The 16873-nt window shown below is 44.1% G+C and overlaps 1 protein-coding gene across 1 annotated transcript in view; it reads right to left on the minus strand.

The window, feature by feature from the left end:
• T265_10220 (hypothetical protein) overlaps positions 1–16873 on the minus strand; it is a gene marked incomplete at both ends in the record, with an annotated part of 49642 nt that overhangs the window by 12775 nt on the left and 19994 nt on the right. Inside the window, 6 exons of the mRNA XM_009176529.1 lie at positions 3937–4035; positions 5672–6034; positions 8230–8334; positions 12329–12852; positions 14537–14796; positions 16335–16481. Of these exons, the coding sequence (XP_009174793.1) occupies positions 3937–4035; positions 5672–6034; positions 8230–8334; positions 12329–12852; positions 14537–14796; positions 16335–16481 (1498 nt within the window). The remainder of the gene's footprint in view (positions 1–3936; positions 4036–5671; positions 6035–8229; positions 8335–12328; positions 12853–14536; positions 14797–16334; positions 16482–16873) is intronic.

A 16873-nucleotide genomic window follows, 5' to 3' on the forward strand; every position in this document is an offset into this window, starting at 1 on the left:
GTCCCAGCCGAAATTAATCTATCCGTACTTACCAGTTATAGAGGTGACAGTAGCTTCACACTTATCAAATCATTTTTACAAATATCTCTCAAGCTAATATACAGTGCTGCCAAAATAAAGTCCACCCTCGTTCCCGTCACAATCAAAGAAGATCCGGCACTCTTANCCGGAAAATGGGTGTCCAGCATGATGAGTGGGAAAGTGGTCGAGATCTAAACAGGCCTATCGTGTTACCTTAAATGTCCAGCCGAAATTAATCTATCCGTACTTACCAGTTATAGAGGTGACAGTAACTTCACACTTATCAAATCGTTTTTACAAGTATCTCTCAAGCTAACATACAGTGCTGTCAAAATAAAGTCCACTCTCGTTCCCGTCACAATCAAAGAAGATCCGGCACTCTTATTCACCTGTTCGAATGGCTCTCCTAAAGGTGAGATTCGAGTTCAGCGCTTGCCTGCACGGTGGACTGGGCAGAACATGTCGTGAACGGAGGGATACCGTTTAGACGTCAACTAGACCAATTCGGTATAATGTGTGGGAGGGCATTCCTAGCAAATGGCGAGTCAGCTAAGTAGGACGAGAGTGAATTATGCAACTCTAACTGGTAGTGTATCACATGGAATCTCAGTAAATCATAAGCCAGAAACAAAGCTATGTGACCTCGTCGGCGTGTCCACTGATCTGCGAGTCTGCCTCATGGTTTTCTTATGCACAGGAAAGGCCTCGCTACAAGCTTCGTTCACGGAGTCCCCATAATGGAGGAAACTGATCACGAAAGAATATAAAAGACGATATATTTTACAACTGGACAGTCATGTACAAAATAGTGTGAGGTTTTCAGGTCAGCCACAAACAGTTTTTTTTCCCAATACAGGTTGAAACGACGGATCCACGGAGCACAGCTCCGTCAGCGCTATTCAATTAGAAAACAAAACAGAAGAGAGACATCGAGCAATGCAATTTATCATGACATTCATATTGCCTGAATTGGATCATAGGTAACCAATTCCGAACCTTTTTTCCTCTACTCTGATAGAAGCTTCCAGACAAAAGATTCTCAAACAGCCATGCACTAAAACTAGATTAATCAATCAATTACTGAGCCAAGTGAACTCTTCAAATCGGAACTTGACAAAGGTCTAGGCGACTGTGAAATAAAAAGTTCATTCGCTACAAACAGACTCTCAGACAACATAAAAAAACTATCATGAGGAGAATTCAAGGCTTTGTGTCAACATGGTGGCTCATCAACTACGATAAACCCCAGATGCTGTTTGTTGATTGGTTCACTGAGCTAGGAGATTTGCTTGTTCACAAATCAACGCCCAGCAATGCAAATTGAGCATTCAATATTCCCTTTGACTGGGAATGATTTCTGTGCAAGAGGCTTCCTCGAAACAGAACAAAAGCAGCAGCCATCTGGTGGTTGATTAGTTGGCAATCGATGCGCGCCATCCCTCTCAAACAATAAAAATTATAAGGCATTATCACCAAACTCTTGATTGATCAGGTATGCAAAACTGTTCGGATGATGGCAGCATGCTTCATGGTGGAAATTTTGCAACAGCGGCTATCGTACTGTCGACTGGTTGGTCAGTATTATCAACACTCACTAGATCCATAAGTCGTAACTGCCAAACACGGAGATGTTGAAGGAGCGCGGAATGAGTTACGTATATCGCGGACTCGTCGACAACCTTATGAGCAGTACATTACGAATATACATGTATCACGATATTTCGAATATCGTAGCGACGGAAACATGAGGCGACCTGGTGCAGCACATTCAGTTGCATGGAAACATCACAAACGAGAAATTCAGCTGGGTTTCAGGTAAGTTTCTTGCAAAACAAAATTAGTTTGCAAATGAGTGCATTTCGCTATATCGCGGATTGTCTGCAGTTAAGAGACAAAGGCTCAGGGACAATGCCTCACTGGATAACTTAATTGTCAAAATATTTGTTTCTGTGCGCACGTAATTGTTTTTACAGGTTTTATCACCAATCGAGGTGACATTATCAGTGCGCTGTTAGACTGCGTGGTGGAGTGTAGTGGTGGGTCCGTGGTTGGCTTAGAGGCCAACGTCCAAAGCAAAGACAATACGCATTCCGTTTGTGACTGACCGCAGCACAGCGCAACGGGTCATCGGGAAAATCGATCTTCTTGGAGTCCAATCACGTTGTAGAGTGAACTATGTAAACGCAAGCAGGTGAAGAGGAAACACCCACCCGGTGGCCGAATGACAAATCTTTCTCGATTGGACATGAAACGTTTCCCAACCGACTGTCAACAACTAAGGTAGCCAACCGAGCTATTGAAATTCTGTAGCAGCTCAGACTCTTCGACGATAACCGAACTATTTCCGCATAAGCAGTTCCTATTCCAAGACAGTTTTTCGGGCGTATTCCTGAACAGCTTCTCTTTACTGTCTTCAGAGCCACTTCACACTCGGCTAGTTGGTCCTTATATTTAGGTGTCGCAAAAAAACGAAACGTTTTCCTTAACGCTCCGAAGAAACCTAACGCAAAGCCGCAGGACGAAAATGACGAGGAGAAGAAAACTAACGTCCAAACGACTTTACTAGAGTAAGCTTATCAAAGCAAACCCTGTCGACGGTTTTAATGATTTGTTAAGTTCTTTTGTGGTTTGTCTTCTGCTCGTGTTCGCTAGTCGAATCGACTCAGAGTGCACATCCATCATTCAGTCACCACGGGGCTATTAGACTTTCATTCGAAGTCACTTTTGGAAACCGAAGATCGTTTACTGATGTATACGACCATCCATCTTGTTACAATGGGCAATTATCAGAGTGACCGGTCACGTTTTGCGAACCAGCTCGTTATCTTTGCCTCAACAACTTCATGGCCCAGTTGACGATCAATCATAAGCAAGGATCTTCTGTCGACATTATTGCATTTAGTTAAAAAAAACTGGATATTAGAACCTCTTCATCATCTCGCTCGATTAGAAGTAACGCAAAGTAAGGCGACGAGAGCAGCATCTTAGAGGTGTCTCAAAGTGGTATGGGAGTTTTAGTAACGAACCTACGGGGAACGGTGAAATTGTCCCTCAGTGAGGAACGATACTTTATACAAAATGTGTCTGTAAACCAACAGTATTACAGCTGAATCCTTTCAATCCAACCATGAAGCATAAAATAAACTAAGCCACTTGGCACGTTGAGGGTATGATGCATGCAACAGCCGAGTGCAAACCTACGTAACGAATTGCAAAAATACAGGATAAGCAAAATTCAACGTATTTATGCAGGGCACATGAAAGTAAGCACCCAGTAATCACCCCAACATACAAACCATTCTGCTGAGGTACATTGACAGTCCTAATTGACGAAGTACGCCCATTCGCATACTAATTTGGTTTTGACGGGAGACTCGCCTGGGACCCAGTTGAATTTTCAAGCTTAATAATACCATAAACGAGAGATCCACGCGGTTTCCAGGTGGATCTCCCTTCAAAACCAAATCGGTATGCAAACGAGTGTAGTCCGATAGTTCTGTGCAGTTTGAGTTTGACAGAGGTTCTGGGACTGTGCCTACCTGATGAACTCCAAGAAGGGCGGAACCGATCGTGGGCTCTCGAAGAGTTTTCAGGAGTATTAGGGTCTTGGTCAACTTTTTCCGGCCTTGATGCCCTAATTCCATCTGCTGTCCGAGCCTCAGAAGACAGACTAAAGCCAACTTTCACCCGACATACAGAGGAATGAACAGGAATTTGATTCCAGAAAGCACCTAACCAGCATTTGTGAGCATTCGTACGACAGTGTTGAACGGCTCAGCGACTCGTTTCTTATACACTGGACTTCAAATGTACACCTTGTTTTATATCAAAGTGTCAAAGTATACTCTCCATTTTACCCTCGGTATTCAGACGATCTTTGTGCTCACAAGCATCACACGCTTCAAACACGCTTACCTTGGGTCAGTCTGGAGAGTGTAGAGCTGGAATCTTCACTATTTTCAAACCGCTCTTGAAGAACGGGAACATAAGAGTTGAGTTGTGACATCAAACGGGCTGCAAAAGAATGGAAGATTGAGGCAAAAAACGTTTGTGGACTTCACAAAAAAGTCGTTGAACCTGCACAGAAAGAGAACACACAATCCGTTGTGAAACTTCTCGGGGTCAGTTACGGGAATTCAGGGAAAAGCTGGATGCTTACAACGAATTATCGCTAAATCTCAGCCTCAAGTTTCCCAGCCCTTGATCTATATAGTATTGTCTTAAGCCAAATACTGCGCCCACCCGAACAGTTGCACTTGATGAACCCGATGGACTAAGTACGACACTCGGTTTCTATATTGCAGTTCCTCATCGTACTTATTACTTCAAGTCTTCTTTATTTTTATCCAAGTAAGCACACATGCATATGATACATCCTGTTCATCGGACATGCAAATATAGTGTGATAGGCCAAAATTGTTCTTGTTGTCCTATGAACCCAAGAAATTCGACCCGAATCGTGAATTCATAAAATGGAGAAAACGTGCCTTCCTACATTTTTATTTGTATAACGAAATGTGATCAGATCGTCCGGCAGTGCCTGCATAGGGTTTGAACACAGGTTGTCGTACCTCATTCACTCGGACGATTTCAATAATTCAGGCACAATGACTTTCAGCAACATGGTGCAGTTAATTAGAAAACAATCTGTCGATCGGGAGAAACTTCAATCTGAAGATAAAAGTAAGAACACCATCAGATCAACTATGGACATCACGCATCACTGAGGTTGTGTACCCAGGGTAGGCATGTGTTGGACACAGTAGAGGGACAATATTCGCATTCGCATGCAAAGAACAATCGTGTTACAGTATTTTTTGCCTCGTAAAATTCCTTCCTCGGGATGGAACAAGAACCGTTTCATTGTTCTGACTGGTCGGTAGCGACCAGCTGAAAGAGGTTACCGTTAGGGCATGGCCGCCAGAGCGTGTTGACCTACGTGTTGCTAGGGGGATACGATGCTAGCGAGATGCCATTTGGGATACGGATGGTCTACGGGATATCCGTAGACCGTTCAATCAAACCAACAGTGCGATTCGTGGATATGCCTTTTGGAACATGTAACTTGATGCGAACCGACTGTTCGCACTGGCGGCGTAGGCACGATAGATGATACTTCGAGGTGATCATCTTAACACATCAGCGAAAAAACAGGTCAGTATCGTTGTTCCTTTTTTACTGTGACAGCGATTTTGGATTAGCAATTCACTGAACTCGCTAGTATTCGGACTAACCAGTCCACGAAAAAGGGTACTCTAGTTTCCATTCTTGCTGGTCCTGCAGTACAACATCGACGGTTTACCCCATATACCTGCACAAAAGCAATAGCTCATACACGGAATTGAAGACGTTTGGTGAAGCTGACTGACAGTGGAATCGTTTTTGACCCAAATGCCCGTTGTGATGATGACCATCTTTATTACTATAAGCTGTAAGAACCGCGTACTTGTCGTGCAGTGGATGTGGCTGCCAGTGTTGTCCACCAATAATTTGGGAAGGTGGGGTAGGCAGTTGCGCGTCGGGGGCGGGAGATGATAAATTGGTGCGTAAGGACCGATCTGTCAGAGGACGTTTAATTGGGAAGACTGGGAAGGCAGCTGTGCCGCTGCCAGAAACAGTTGATGATGAGCACAGAAATGAAGGAGTCTACCTCTGTTGTCTGTGCAACGTGAATCGGCTCCTAATCGACCGCCCAAATGTGATTCCAAGGCGCTCAGACGACCTACTTGAGCATTCAAATCGCCAGCAAAGATCACAATGTGAGTGCCTTTTTGCTTGGTGAATGAGCCCGGACAGCTCTCGAAAGTATCAGCATCAGAACTGCAGTCCGTTGGGGAATAAGCGGATACTACAAACAGACGCCGCTTTTCATGCCGAGAGATATTGAGCTTAATTGAGCTGGATAATCGGACGGGGCAAAGATGACCGTTCACTGGGATCCAATTCAACAAAGCGTGTTCAACTCTGGGACTGAGTGCAACTTCCACGCCATATATTCCACGAGTCATCGATTCTGGGTCACCGGACACACGGAGGGAGAAATGTGAAAGAGGCGAGTTCATACTTGGCCTTCTGAGATGTAGAAAGGATATCGTGATTTAGAAGGGGTGTTATTTTGTTTATTGGTAAAAGGCAGCGAGGAGCATAAGGCCATTCGATCAGGGAACTGACAGTCAAGTGTCTCAGTGACCTATAAGGCCATTCGATCAGATAACTGACAGTCAAGTGTCTCAGTGACCTTTGCTTGTTTGATGGGAAGGGGTTGAGGAGGTTTATCACGGGACACAGAACTGTGCGGACAAATGATACTTCCCGGTCGCTCAAGCCGAGGAAGGGGGTTTAGTTGAAGTACCCCACCTTGAACCTTTGAAGTTTGACCTACAAGGCAGTGTGAGTATGTAGGATTTTGTTCGGGGACACTGCCCCTAGCCTCTAACTCAAAAGTCTGACCCGCGGTGCAGCAGTTGTTAAGGTATTCTTGGGTGATCCTGCCCGGAACCGATGACCCAATAATCTGACCTGCTCGGCGAAAGCGGGTTGGTCTAACCCGTAGGAAGTATGGAGTTATTGTCTCACTCTTGATGCGGCTGCGCACACCAAGTGCATTTTGAGCAGCACCGAACTCTTTGGTTCCAAAAGTATTTCGACCGTCTTGAACAATGGGCCAGCCGTTACGGTCAACTGTTGGGCGATTAGAATGTGCAGCTTTTGGGGCTCGCCTTTTCTAACCCGTCCTCACTCGGGGGAAGGCATCATCGCTGCTTCCATGAATATGGACATGCTCGTCGCCTTACTGCCCTCACACTCCTATAGCAGAGGGCTGTACGACTTTACCCCCAGACCGCCTCCTAGCACGATTACTCGTAGTACGGGGTCTCGCTTCTCCCCTTTGGCCTTCCTAGCATGGTCGCACCTTGTAGAACGAAATTCCAGCCAGTGTAGCTGCGAGATAATTGCAGCACTTAAGCCAGGGCACCACAACAAGGCGGCAACTTTAGGTCGGGATATCCGACACGTTATGTATATTTTTCATTTAGTGTCACTTGGAGCATTCGAGGATGGGACCATACCACGCCGCATGCCACCGAATCATCAAATCGGACTGGATTATCGGTTGTGCGTTCATAGGTGGAAGTCAGCGAAGAGTCACCACAATTTAGATAAATCGGCAATTTTACGGTAAAATTTGCAAAGGAATTTTATCAATCATATTAGTTTTGTATTGAATTCGTCATACATACTCCCATCTGCACACGAATATGGTATTGACAGAAGACACAAGTAAATCCAGGCGAATCCCCCGTTAATGCTGCACCAGGCCGCCTCATGTATAGTTGGTACTATAGTTGAGATAGCGCAATACGTTGTTGTCCAGATGTAACACTCTACTCATCGAAAGCCCACGAATAGATTCGCTTTTCTTGGGATCTGATGAACCCCAAGAATAACGAAACCGGTCGTGGGTTGTCGAAGAGCTTTCAGCTACATTATGAGTAGTGTGTTAAGTTTGAAGTCTCACATCTCATTCACCAAGTTACAGCTCGTCATCGTAAGGTTCAACATCAGTCCTAACGCTGATGCTTCAGTGTCTTTTGTACATTAGAGTTGGCTTTATTCATCTATGTGAGTGGGGACATCCATGTAGAATCAAAGCCTCCCAATGATGTCTCGTGTTGGGATCTGTCTGTGTCTCAAGTGCCGATAGATGACTTCTGTCAAAGGTGATTACATATCAATGCATTTTCGCTAACTCTGCCGACTGTGCTGGTTGACATCCTTGTCAAACCGACGTGCGTTCACTCGCTCACACAAGTCCACTGCCTAACATAAAGTGTCACATGACATTTTTGGCGGGACTTCCTTCGAACTTTTCAACACTACTGTTTCATCAACCCATTACACAGACTCGTGTACTTTCATTTGAAATTTGCGATTACGTTGGTCACCGTGTAACAGCCTTTCAAACACAGTAATTACGAAATGTGCTGGGGAATAGAAGCGTAAAGTGCAGGAAACACAGGGGAAAAATTAAAATCGTATTCTAGTGGAGAGCTCTGCGTTCATTTAAGACTGGTGGGAGTGAATAAAACAATAATTGACTAAGTCGTAATGCTGTAAGGGTGACCCTCAGCCTAACCGGAGGCAGTATACTAGAGTTTCGGTTACCAAGCATAATCGAGTAGCCCACCCCACTAGAAGCACACTCACCTTTGAGATGCTCACGGTTCTGAGAGAGTTGTTCGCTCTGGAGTACTTCTCGCACGTAGCAGACTGAGAGTACTAAAACCTCACCACACAGTTCAAGCATTGAACCTGGAGAATTGAGAAAAACAGACACATCGAAGCAAACAAATTCAAACAGCAGTATCCTATTGCCAGCAGGTTGATGCGGTAGCCCAGAATGGTTGCATAAAAGGCAAATAGGGATAGACCAAAATTGCGAATAATTCCAGATGAGAGGCAAAAACAAGCAAGTTTAAAAACCAGCAAGTTTCTGGAACACCGCAATCATTGAAAGTATACGCAGTTGGGTAAAAAGGACTCAGTAGGACCTACTGCACTCAATCGTACCAGCTTCCAACTTAGGATCGATATCACTGGAATTGATTTCTCATTCCAAAGCTCCACCGTGTAACTTCCAGATTTACAATGTTTGATCCAAGACATAGTCAGTTGTTTGAATAGTGTCACAGAATTTGTACAACCGTCGTTATATTCCCTGATCATTAGAGGGATTTACGTTGATGTGATAAGGTTGCGCGCCTCGATGCTGGTTAGTCTGTCATGAAATTGATTCAAACGCTTTTCTGTATACATCGTTTTGAAACAGCAACGATTTCTGGAGTCTGATCGCATTCTAAATGCCGGTCACTAGGCACGGTTTCAAAAGTATCTCAAAGTTGTGGGCTCATAAGTTACGTTGAATTCGAACGAACGCATGATATACTTACTAGTAAGGTTCAATAAATGACCGTATACCTTCATGTGCGACAGTAAAACTTCTGAAGATGTGTGCTATTCGTGAAATAAGCTGTCACGCCTCAATAAAAAATACCAGATTCATCGAAGAAGTGAATACTCCGGTGATCCGACGAATACATTCGCTTGAGTCACCAAGTGGGAAAATTTCGCTGAAAGTAACACGCCCCGGTGAGATNTAAATTGATACGTTCACAAATCTGCGCTTACTTAGACTTCAGCAATCATGATTAATCGGAATACCCACTTAGAAGGTTGATGTGTTTGTGGACTTTCGAATCCTATCAGTCTGAGACATCGATCGAAACTTGCACATCAAAGCCAGGAACGTGTGCAGTGACCTTAACTACATCCACCCAATGCCCGATGATAAGACGAAACGCGTGATACGCCAAACAACAGTCCTATGCTCCAAAAGTTGTTTTTAATTAGCTCTTTCACGCGATATAATCCTGGACGCAAGTTGTAATCAGACAACTAATAAACGTGGAATTCTGTGGAACCCTCCAAAAACAAATATAACTTAATGTGGTAGCAGTTCCCCAGAAAAACAACAGTGAAGCTAGTTGAAGGTTGCAATATTCATGCTCATTGTTACGTGAGCAACTTTGTCCCTTCCTCAGTCTGCCCTCACTTACTAACACAGTCCATGGATTCAGTTTTCTTGATTCACGAGTCCCCTTGGCCTGATGCCTACCCTGGTCCTCTCTTTTCACAACAATTTTCCCCAGAAAATGATGAAAACCCATCCGTTCAGATCCTTCGTACTGTCAGAAAATCACGCTGAAAAAGCCTAATTATTCATATCTGCAGCTCATTGTCCTAAAGGCCAAAAGATCGGAATTCCGAACGATTTTCTCGCTTGTATACGGAACCAGTAACCCCGATTTTATTTCTACCCAACCCACTGATATCGGTAGTCCGTCTTGAGTCGCCGAACCCACAAGTTGTTCAGGCAAGGACCTCGCCATATAATTCTATTATACGCGTATATTCAGTATGATAAGATTGTTAGTAAACAGCATTCGACCAGAGGCGTAGTTGGTTGAACGGTTTTTGATCTGTTCCGTGAGCTTCGCAATTGATTTTCAAGCGTTTCGTCATCAGTCTGCATAACCAATGCGGTTTCCGATGCAAAGAGGCGTGAACAAAATCCTGGGTTCAAGTAGAACATAAGGGTGACGGAAACTCGGGGACTGCGCCTACCTGATAAGCCCCAAGAAGGGCGAAACCTGTCGTGGGCTGACGAAGAAATTTCAGCAACCTTGTGAATAGTTTCCTTTATGAAAATCCTGTTGCACTTTGGTGCTTTTCAAAAGCAACTGGATGAAGTTTCATTTTCGTCTCAAACGTACCTGAGGATGCTTTTGGAATGAGGGATCCGGGTATATTGAGGCGCGGTCTAAAGGACTACCGCCGATATCGAATTATTGAGGAATTATAAACTACTTGCGATATTTCAGCAGCCACGCGAGTAAAGCAATTTGAATGTTTAGTGTTTGACGTGATGGTCATTTTCAATATTTTTCGTTCTTCCTGATCAATGCTACTGTTTTGCAAGGAGGTGTGTTATCAAAACGACAAGATTCGATGCTTTTTGCTTGTTAGAGAACTTTTTTCAAATGGCAGTGACAAATGCCGCACATTCTACCAGCAGCTGCAAAAATTCGCCGCTCTCGGTCGTTTGTGTCCGCAGTTGACTTATTGGCGAAAACGTGAAATCGTTGCCCACTCATACGTAGACAGAGATACAAGAGAACGCCAAAATTTTAGTTAAGTGTTCGTGATCGTGACGCTAACCTTCGCGCGTACAGTTTTTGCAATATCATTTTACTGCAACATTGTGTCCGCTCTGATCGTATCATCACTCTGGGCGCACTGAACACCGAATGCCATATTGAAACTAGCTAGCCACGCAAAACTGCAAGTAGGTTTACTGATAAACACAGCGAAGTAAATATCGGGCAAGAGGAATATTATCTAGCATCGGTACCGTGCTGCCTGACCATAGTTGCCAAGGACGTACCTAAGAAGATTGTCTAGTCTCATGCAGTGTGGTGACTATAACGTTGGTACATGTGTACGGTCATGAAATTCAGCACTGAGGAATGTTCCATTTACACTAACAAGTGGTGAAGGTGGTTTCCTGGCCCTTATAAGTGACTGATCTTTGGCCTGTAAACATATTTTCTTAGAAATATCCGTGTTTGACAATTTTGACCAAAAGTTTGCCATGGACAGTGAAAGGTTTTAATTATTCTTGTGTTAGAAAAGAAGATGAAGCTAATATTACCAGAGGATTTTTCAATTCGAGACATCCGGTGACCTTGGAAAGTTGACCATTTAAACAAACCGCGGGCGGCAAAATGCCGTTGGAAGGTAGTCGGAATAGATGCAATATTTTCGGAAGTATCATTGTCGAAAAAACATGGTTTCAGAATTATCCTCGGCGTACGTCTTTGGATGGGAAGTTGCCAATGGCGCGTCCAGAGAGAATTTGAACCTCCAAAATGTCACCAATAAGTAACCCTTCAAAAAGAAAAGCTGTATGTGGTTTTTTACAGCTCGGGACACTCAACAAACTTCTTACCCTGGAAATTCGCTAGTTTGGAAGGATCAGACCAAGAACTGAGTTGATGTGTAAACATCATATCAGTTTTTTTTCAAAGAACTAACTATCATCACTAGGTTCTTCCCAGCCCTGTAAATATTGCTTATGCCCAAACAGTGGACGACGGGGTCCGCAACTCCGTTCGTCCAGCTGCAACGCCCTTTCGGTGCATACCTGCTAAGCCGCCCGAAGGAAGCACGAGGAGTGGGACACTTCTAGGTTGCCCAAGCCAAGATAGGAGCAGTTGAGATGCGGAGGCTGAACCACGATCAATAAGTCCGCGCCTTAGCCACCGAGCTATTTCGACATCTCCTAGTCTTTCGGAGACAACACTAAATTCCCATTATTTATGTCCAACGGATCAACCCAAATAATGAAAAAACATTCTAAAAGTAACGATTTTTTAGATGCATGAATGAATGACCTTTCCCAATAAGATAGGGTCCAATATCCTTCCCGGAAAGCATGCATTTTGTTTTCGCTCATCTTCACCCTTAGTTGTGTGGGGCCGAATTTTACTGTATCGTGAATACATTGTTGAGGAAGCAAATTGGACCAGGGATGCACCTTAGGAAAGATCAATCATAACTGTGCGACGGCGTTTAACGACTACATGATATGTCAGGAGCATTATGGCACAAATGCTTTGTCTGTTTTGTGCAAAGAAAGGCAGTTAATGAGTCCGAGGAAAACGATACAGACAAGTGAAAAACTCACCAGAAAGTTTCGTTTTTGTTTGTGGGACAGCACTTAGTAAACGATCCCCGAGGTCGGTTGCACTCAGTAGTTCCTGCCTAACGTTTACTAAATAGTCAGACTGTTTTGGCTCCAAAAGCAACATGCTGTTTAATATCACCAACGTTGCAACCAAAGTGTTCGACTGAGAATTCCAGCGGTGATCAGGTCGGTCACGAAGAGTTGATGCAATCCAGTGTAAAATCACATTGAACAAAGTTCGATCAGATCGGGAAAACGACGTGACGGGAACCAGTGGTAGACCGGGGAACAGGGTGAATAACGAGGCCAAAGACGAAAGGCTATGACCGATTAGCCTGTTATACCGAATGTCTGTGGATGCATCATTGGAGAAATAGATGTGCCTGTGTTGAAGGGAGAAGGAGCGTTTTTCAATCAACATTTTCTGTTCCAATAGTGTCGACAGTTTGTTTAGTGCAGGGCAATTTAGTTGAAAACGTTCGACACTAGCGGAGTTGATCTTGTCGGTGAACCGACAACCTAATCTACGTTTATTTGTCTCAATACTCCAACATGGGCAAGCGTCGAGTGAGAACAATGGGGCAGTTGCGAGGAAAGACGCACTCAACCCTTCGGGGGTTTCAAACAGTGAATGGTAACTCGATGATGGTCTGGGTGTAGAACCAGGTCGACGATTTGACATTATCCGACTAAAGTTAGACGGGAAAGCGTGAGTTTGTGACAGACTAGCTGTGCAAACGCTGGACATTTCAAGTGTGTCACGTGATGAAAATGTGCCGGTGACAGTACTTGACAGGAACACTGCTAGAAAAACCTCAAACTTATGTTTGTCAACTACTGAACAGACTGGCATACCTTTATTCACAGAATTCAAATACGGCCCATTAATAAAAGTACTCAGGTATAGCCGGGTCCGAAAGAGCACTTGTCCCTAACTGGGTTAAGGATACAAACTGCCCGCTCTAATGTTTGAGAATTAGTCTCTCAGCGACACTGTATTACGCGCTGGTAGCTCTTTGGACGTCCGCTTTAAAAGCGATAACTGGCCCTGACATACTAACACCCTTCCTAATAACAGCTCCAGGTTTTAAGACCCGTATAACCAGTGACTTCATAACTCCCGTCGGGCTCAACTATACTGGTCAACTNGTAACTAACTCGATGATGGTCTGGGTGTAGAACCAGGTCGACGATTTGACATTATCCGACTAAAGTTAGACGGGAAAGCGTGAGTTTGTGACAGACTAGCTGTGCAAACGCTGGACATTTCAAGTGTGTCACGTGATGAAAATGTGCCGGTGACAGTACTTGACAGGAACACTGCTAGAAAAACCTCAAACTTATGTTTGTCAACTACTGAACAGACTGGCATACCTTTATTCACAGAATTCAAATACGGCCCATTAATAAAAGTACTCAGGTATAGCCGGGTCCGAAAGAGCACTTGTCCCTAACTGGGTTAAGGATACAAACTGCCCACTCTAATGTTTGAGAATTAGTCTGTCAGCGACACTGTATTACGCGCTGGTAGCTCTTTGGACGTCCGCTTTAAAAGCGATAACTGGCCCTGACATACTAACACCCTTCCTAATAACAGCTCCAGGTTTTAAGACCCGTATAACCAGTGACTTCATAACTCACGTCGGGCTCAACTATACTGGTCAACTTCACCCACGATACGCTATATGCTGCACGCGTTTTCGTGAAAAAGTAGTGCATTCCAAAACCCTACAGTACGTCCCTTTCAGCAGGCCATTTCATTGTAAGTAAAAAGCATTTCAGTGAAATTCACTGTAACAAGAGCAAACGGCTTTCGCTGTAGCTCGATCATGTTCCTTGGAACAGCAAGTTCGCTTAAAACCAGTCTGTTGTAAGATTGTGGTTGATAACAGTATACAAATTAGTATCATTATCCGCGAATCGCCTTCTCAAATCGGTGTTCCGGTTTATACAGAACAAGGTGCCAATGATTCGTCAACCAGCTTCGTTTCAAGGGTGGTTACCGCTCCACTCAAAATGACAAAATGTGGGGTGAAATCAAATTTCCGCTGTAAATCAAGATTACATCTGGATCGAAACGCGCGTTGATGTTTTCCAAACAGCAGAAACCAGTATCACACGTTGTGTGGTTCTCCATCCTTGGAAGAACCACCTGGGATGGAGAAGTCCGAGAGGGATTTAGGTGTATACACCAATCGATTTACTTACAACAATGTACACAGGGTTTCCATGGCGGGGTTCAAAGATTCTTTCACCAGACGTTGCTGCAATTGGCTCAATAGTTTCACACGTTCCTCGCCAACGTGTTGCACCAGGATACCTTCACGATGTGTTTTATAATACAAAACTATCCATCGTAAATAGCCTGTGATAAGGAGGGCGATAAGCTCCACATCTCGAACGCTATTCGGAGATGTTGGATCCCTTGTGAAGGAAGTCGTTGAAACTGTTGAGGAGTTCCAGTTAGTCTATGGACAAAAGGTGGTAAGCATGAGAAAACAAAGTTTCCATGGAGTGCAGATAGAACTTACGAGTAAATACCATAGATGTGAATGCATCCATTCAATGAAAAATTCAGAAGAGCTGTCCTTTGTGGTAGTGGTCATTTGGTGATTTTGTGGAATACAGGTAGCTTGAACTGCTTGGTTTTCGGCCTGTTGATCGCCTTTATCAGACAGGCCAAAATCTAATGACTATCCAAGGAATTTCACATGATCGCCAAAGTGACTGTTAGACACCTACGACAGAGAATAGACCGTCTTCAGGGCAGTAGACACATTGAGAAGGATCGATCCGAAACCAAAAGTCTACAGACTTCGACGTGATGACTGCTACAAAAAACATTATGTCGGTCATGCTGCAAGGCTTGTCACCAGAATAATGGAACACAAGCTTTACAGCAGGAAACATTACTGGATATCACTTGTTTCAATCCATAATCCTACGAACAAAGTAATTCTCCAGCTACTGGACTCCAATCAAAGGGGAAACCAAATAGTAGAACAATAACCAGCGGATTAATCGGACCAAAGAAAAGAAACTACAAAACACGGAAGGTCATCCAATCAGAAAAATCGAGTGGAGGGAAATCAAGCAATTAGGTAAGAAGGCAACGGATCAATAATAACGGAGCAGCAAACCTGGCGAATTAAAGACATTCAACGGACCCTAACGCAACTCAGGTTCCGAGTTGACAACTCAAAGTACAAGAAAGCCACCTGTTAGAGCTATACAGGAGCATGTAGGACAGGAGGNCCCCCCCCCCCCCCCCGCCCCCCACATACACATACTAATCACTTCTCTTTGACTGGCAAACCAATTGTCTGAGTTTTCGGTGCTCTCAGCAACGATGGTGTGCTGAAGTTCACGCACCAGAATTCTTCAGCCTATGGTAAATACAGTGGATCAAAGGTTGGAAAAATATATTATGCCTGGGGAGAGGCACCACTGATGAGGCCGTTAAATACATAGTCTCGGCTGGTATGAACTGGGATGGTTGACTTTCACGGGCCAACTATACTATGCGCGGCTGGGGACGAGCAATCATAATGCGTCCCAACCCAATCACATTCAGAAGTGGACAGTGAAGGGAACCAATCAAACAGTTATCATGCACTCATAAAAGGAAACTACTCGCAAGGTTGCTGAGAGCTCTTCGACAGCCCACGACCGGTTTCGCCCTTCTTGGGGCTCATCAGGTAGGCGCAGTCCCCGAATTTCCGTCAATCTTATGTTCTACACGAACCCAAATTGAACTGTTTTCGAGAAATACACTTATTTTCACGAGAGACTCAACTGAATCTCTCGTTTATGTGCTGCACACAGTAATCATGTTCCCACAAATTCAATAGTGGTAGTTCCTGTGGAACAGCGATACATAAAAAAGATTAGAACTAGCTGAACAAGAAGCAAAAATAAACAACTATTAAATGACCACTACATAAGAACTTTATGCAACCATCCAAGCAACACAGTAGAAATGAATGAGGACCTATGCAGCACTCACTGTATCGATCAGACGGACAGCATCGCGACTAAAGCGATTCAGTTCGGTACGCAACACCACTCCGAGATCGCACAGCTGAATCCAAAGTCGCTCAGCTAGATTGTCTTCTAGATATTCTGCCAAAGGTTGGCTGGAATGCTCCGAGTTCTTGGTTGACCGGGGGAAACAGGGGGAATAGTATTAAGTGGGGTCATAAGATGTTAGAGGGCACGGTAAACAGTTTATCTGAATTGTGACAGAGTGGATGAAGGAATGAAGTCTACAAACTACCCATAAGATTCATCGTCCCAAAACGAGAATCTACTCTAAATGGTTTACGGTGTTCATTCTAAGACTGCCCATGAGTACAAGTCCTAGGGAAGGTCACTTGAATCACGAAGAAATTTGTAAACTTCAACGAACGAAGCGCGGAGGATGAACGAGACCAGAGGTTACTACGAAAGAAGTAGTAGTAGTAAACTCGGGTTTTGTGTAGATCAGTTGACCCGATGAAGTGATGTTACTGTCTTACTCGAAACCGAGAGGGTGACGATTTTTTT

The sequence above is a fragment of the Opisthorchis viverrini genome (genome assembly GCF_000715545.1).
Source record: "Opisthorchis viverrini unplaced genomic scaffold opera_v5_346, whole genome shotgun sequence".
NCBI classification, from domain to species: domain Eukaryota; kingdom Metazoa; phylum Platyhelminthes; class Trematoda; order Opisthorchiida; family Opisthorchiidae; genus Opisthorchis; species Opisthorchis viverrini.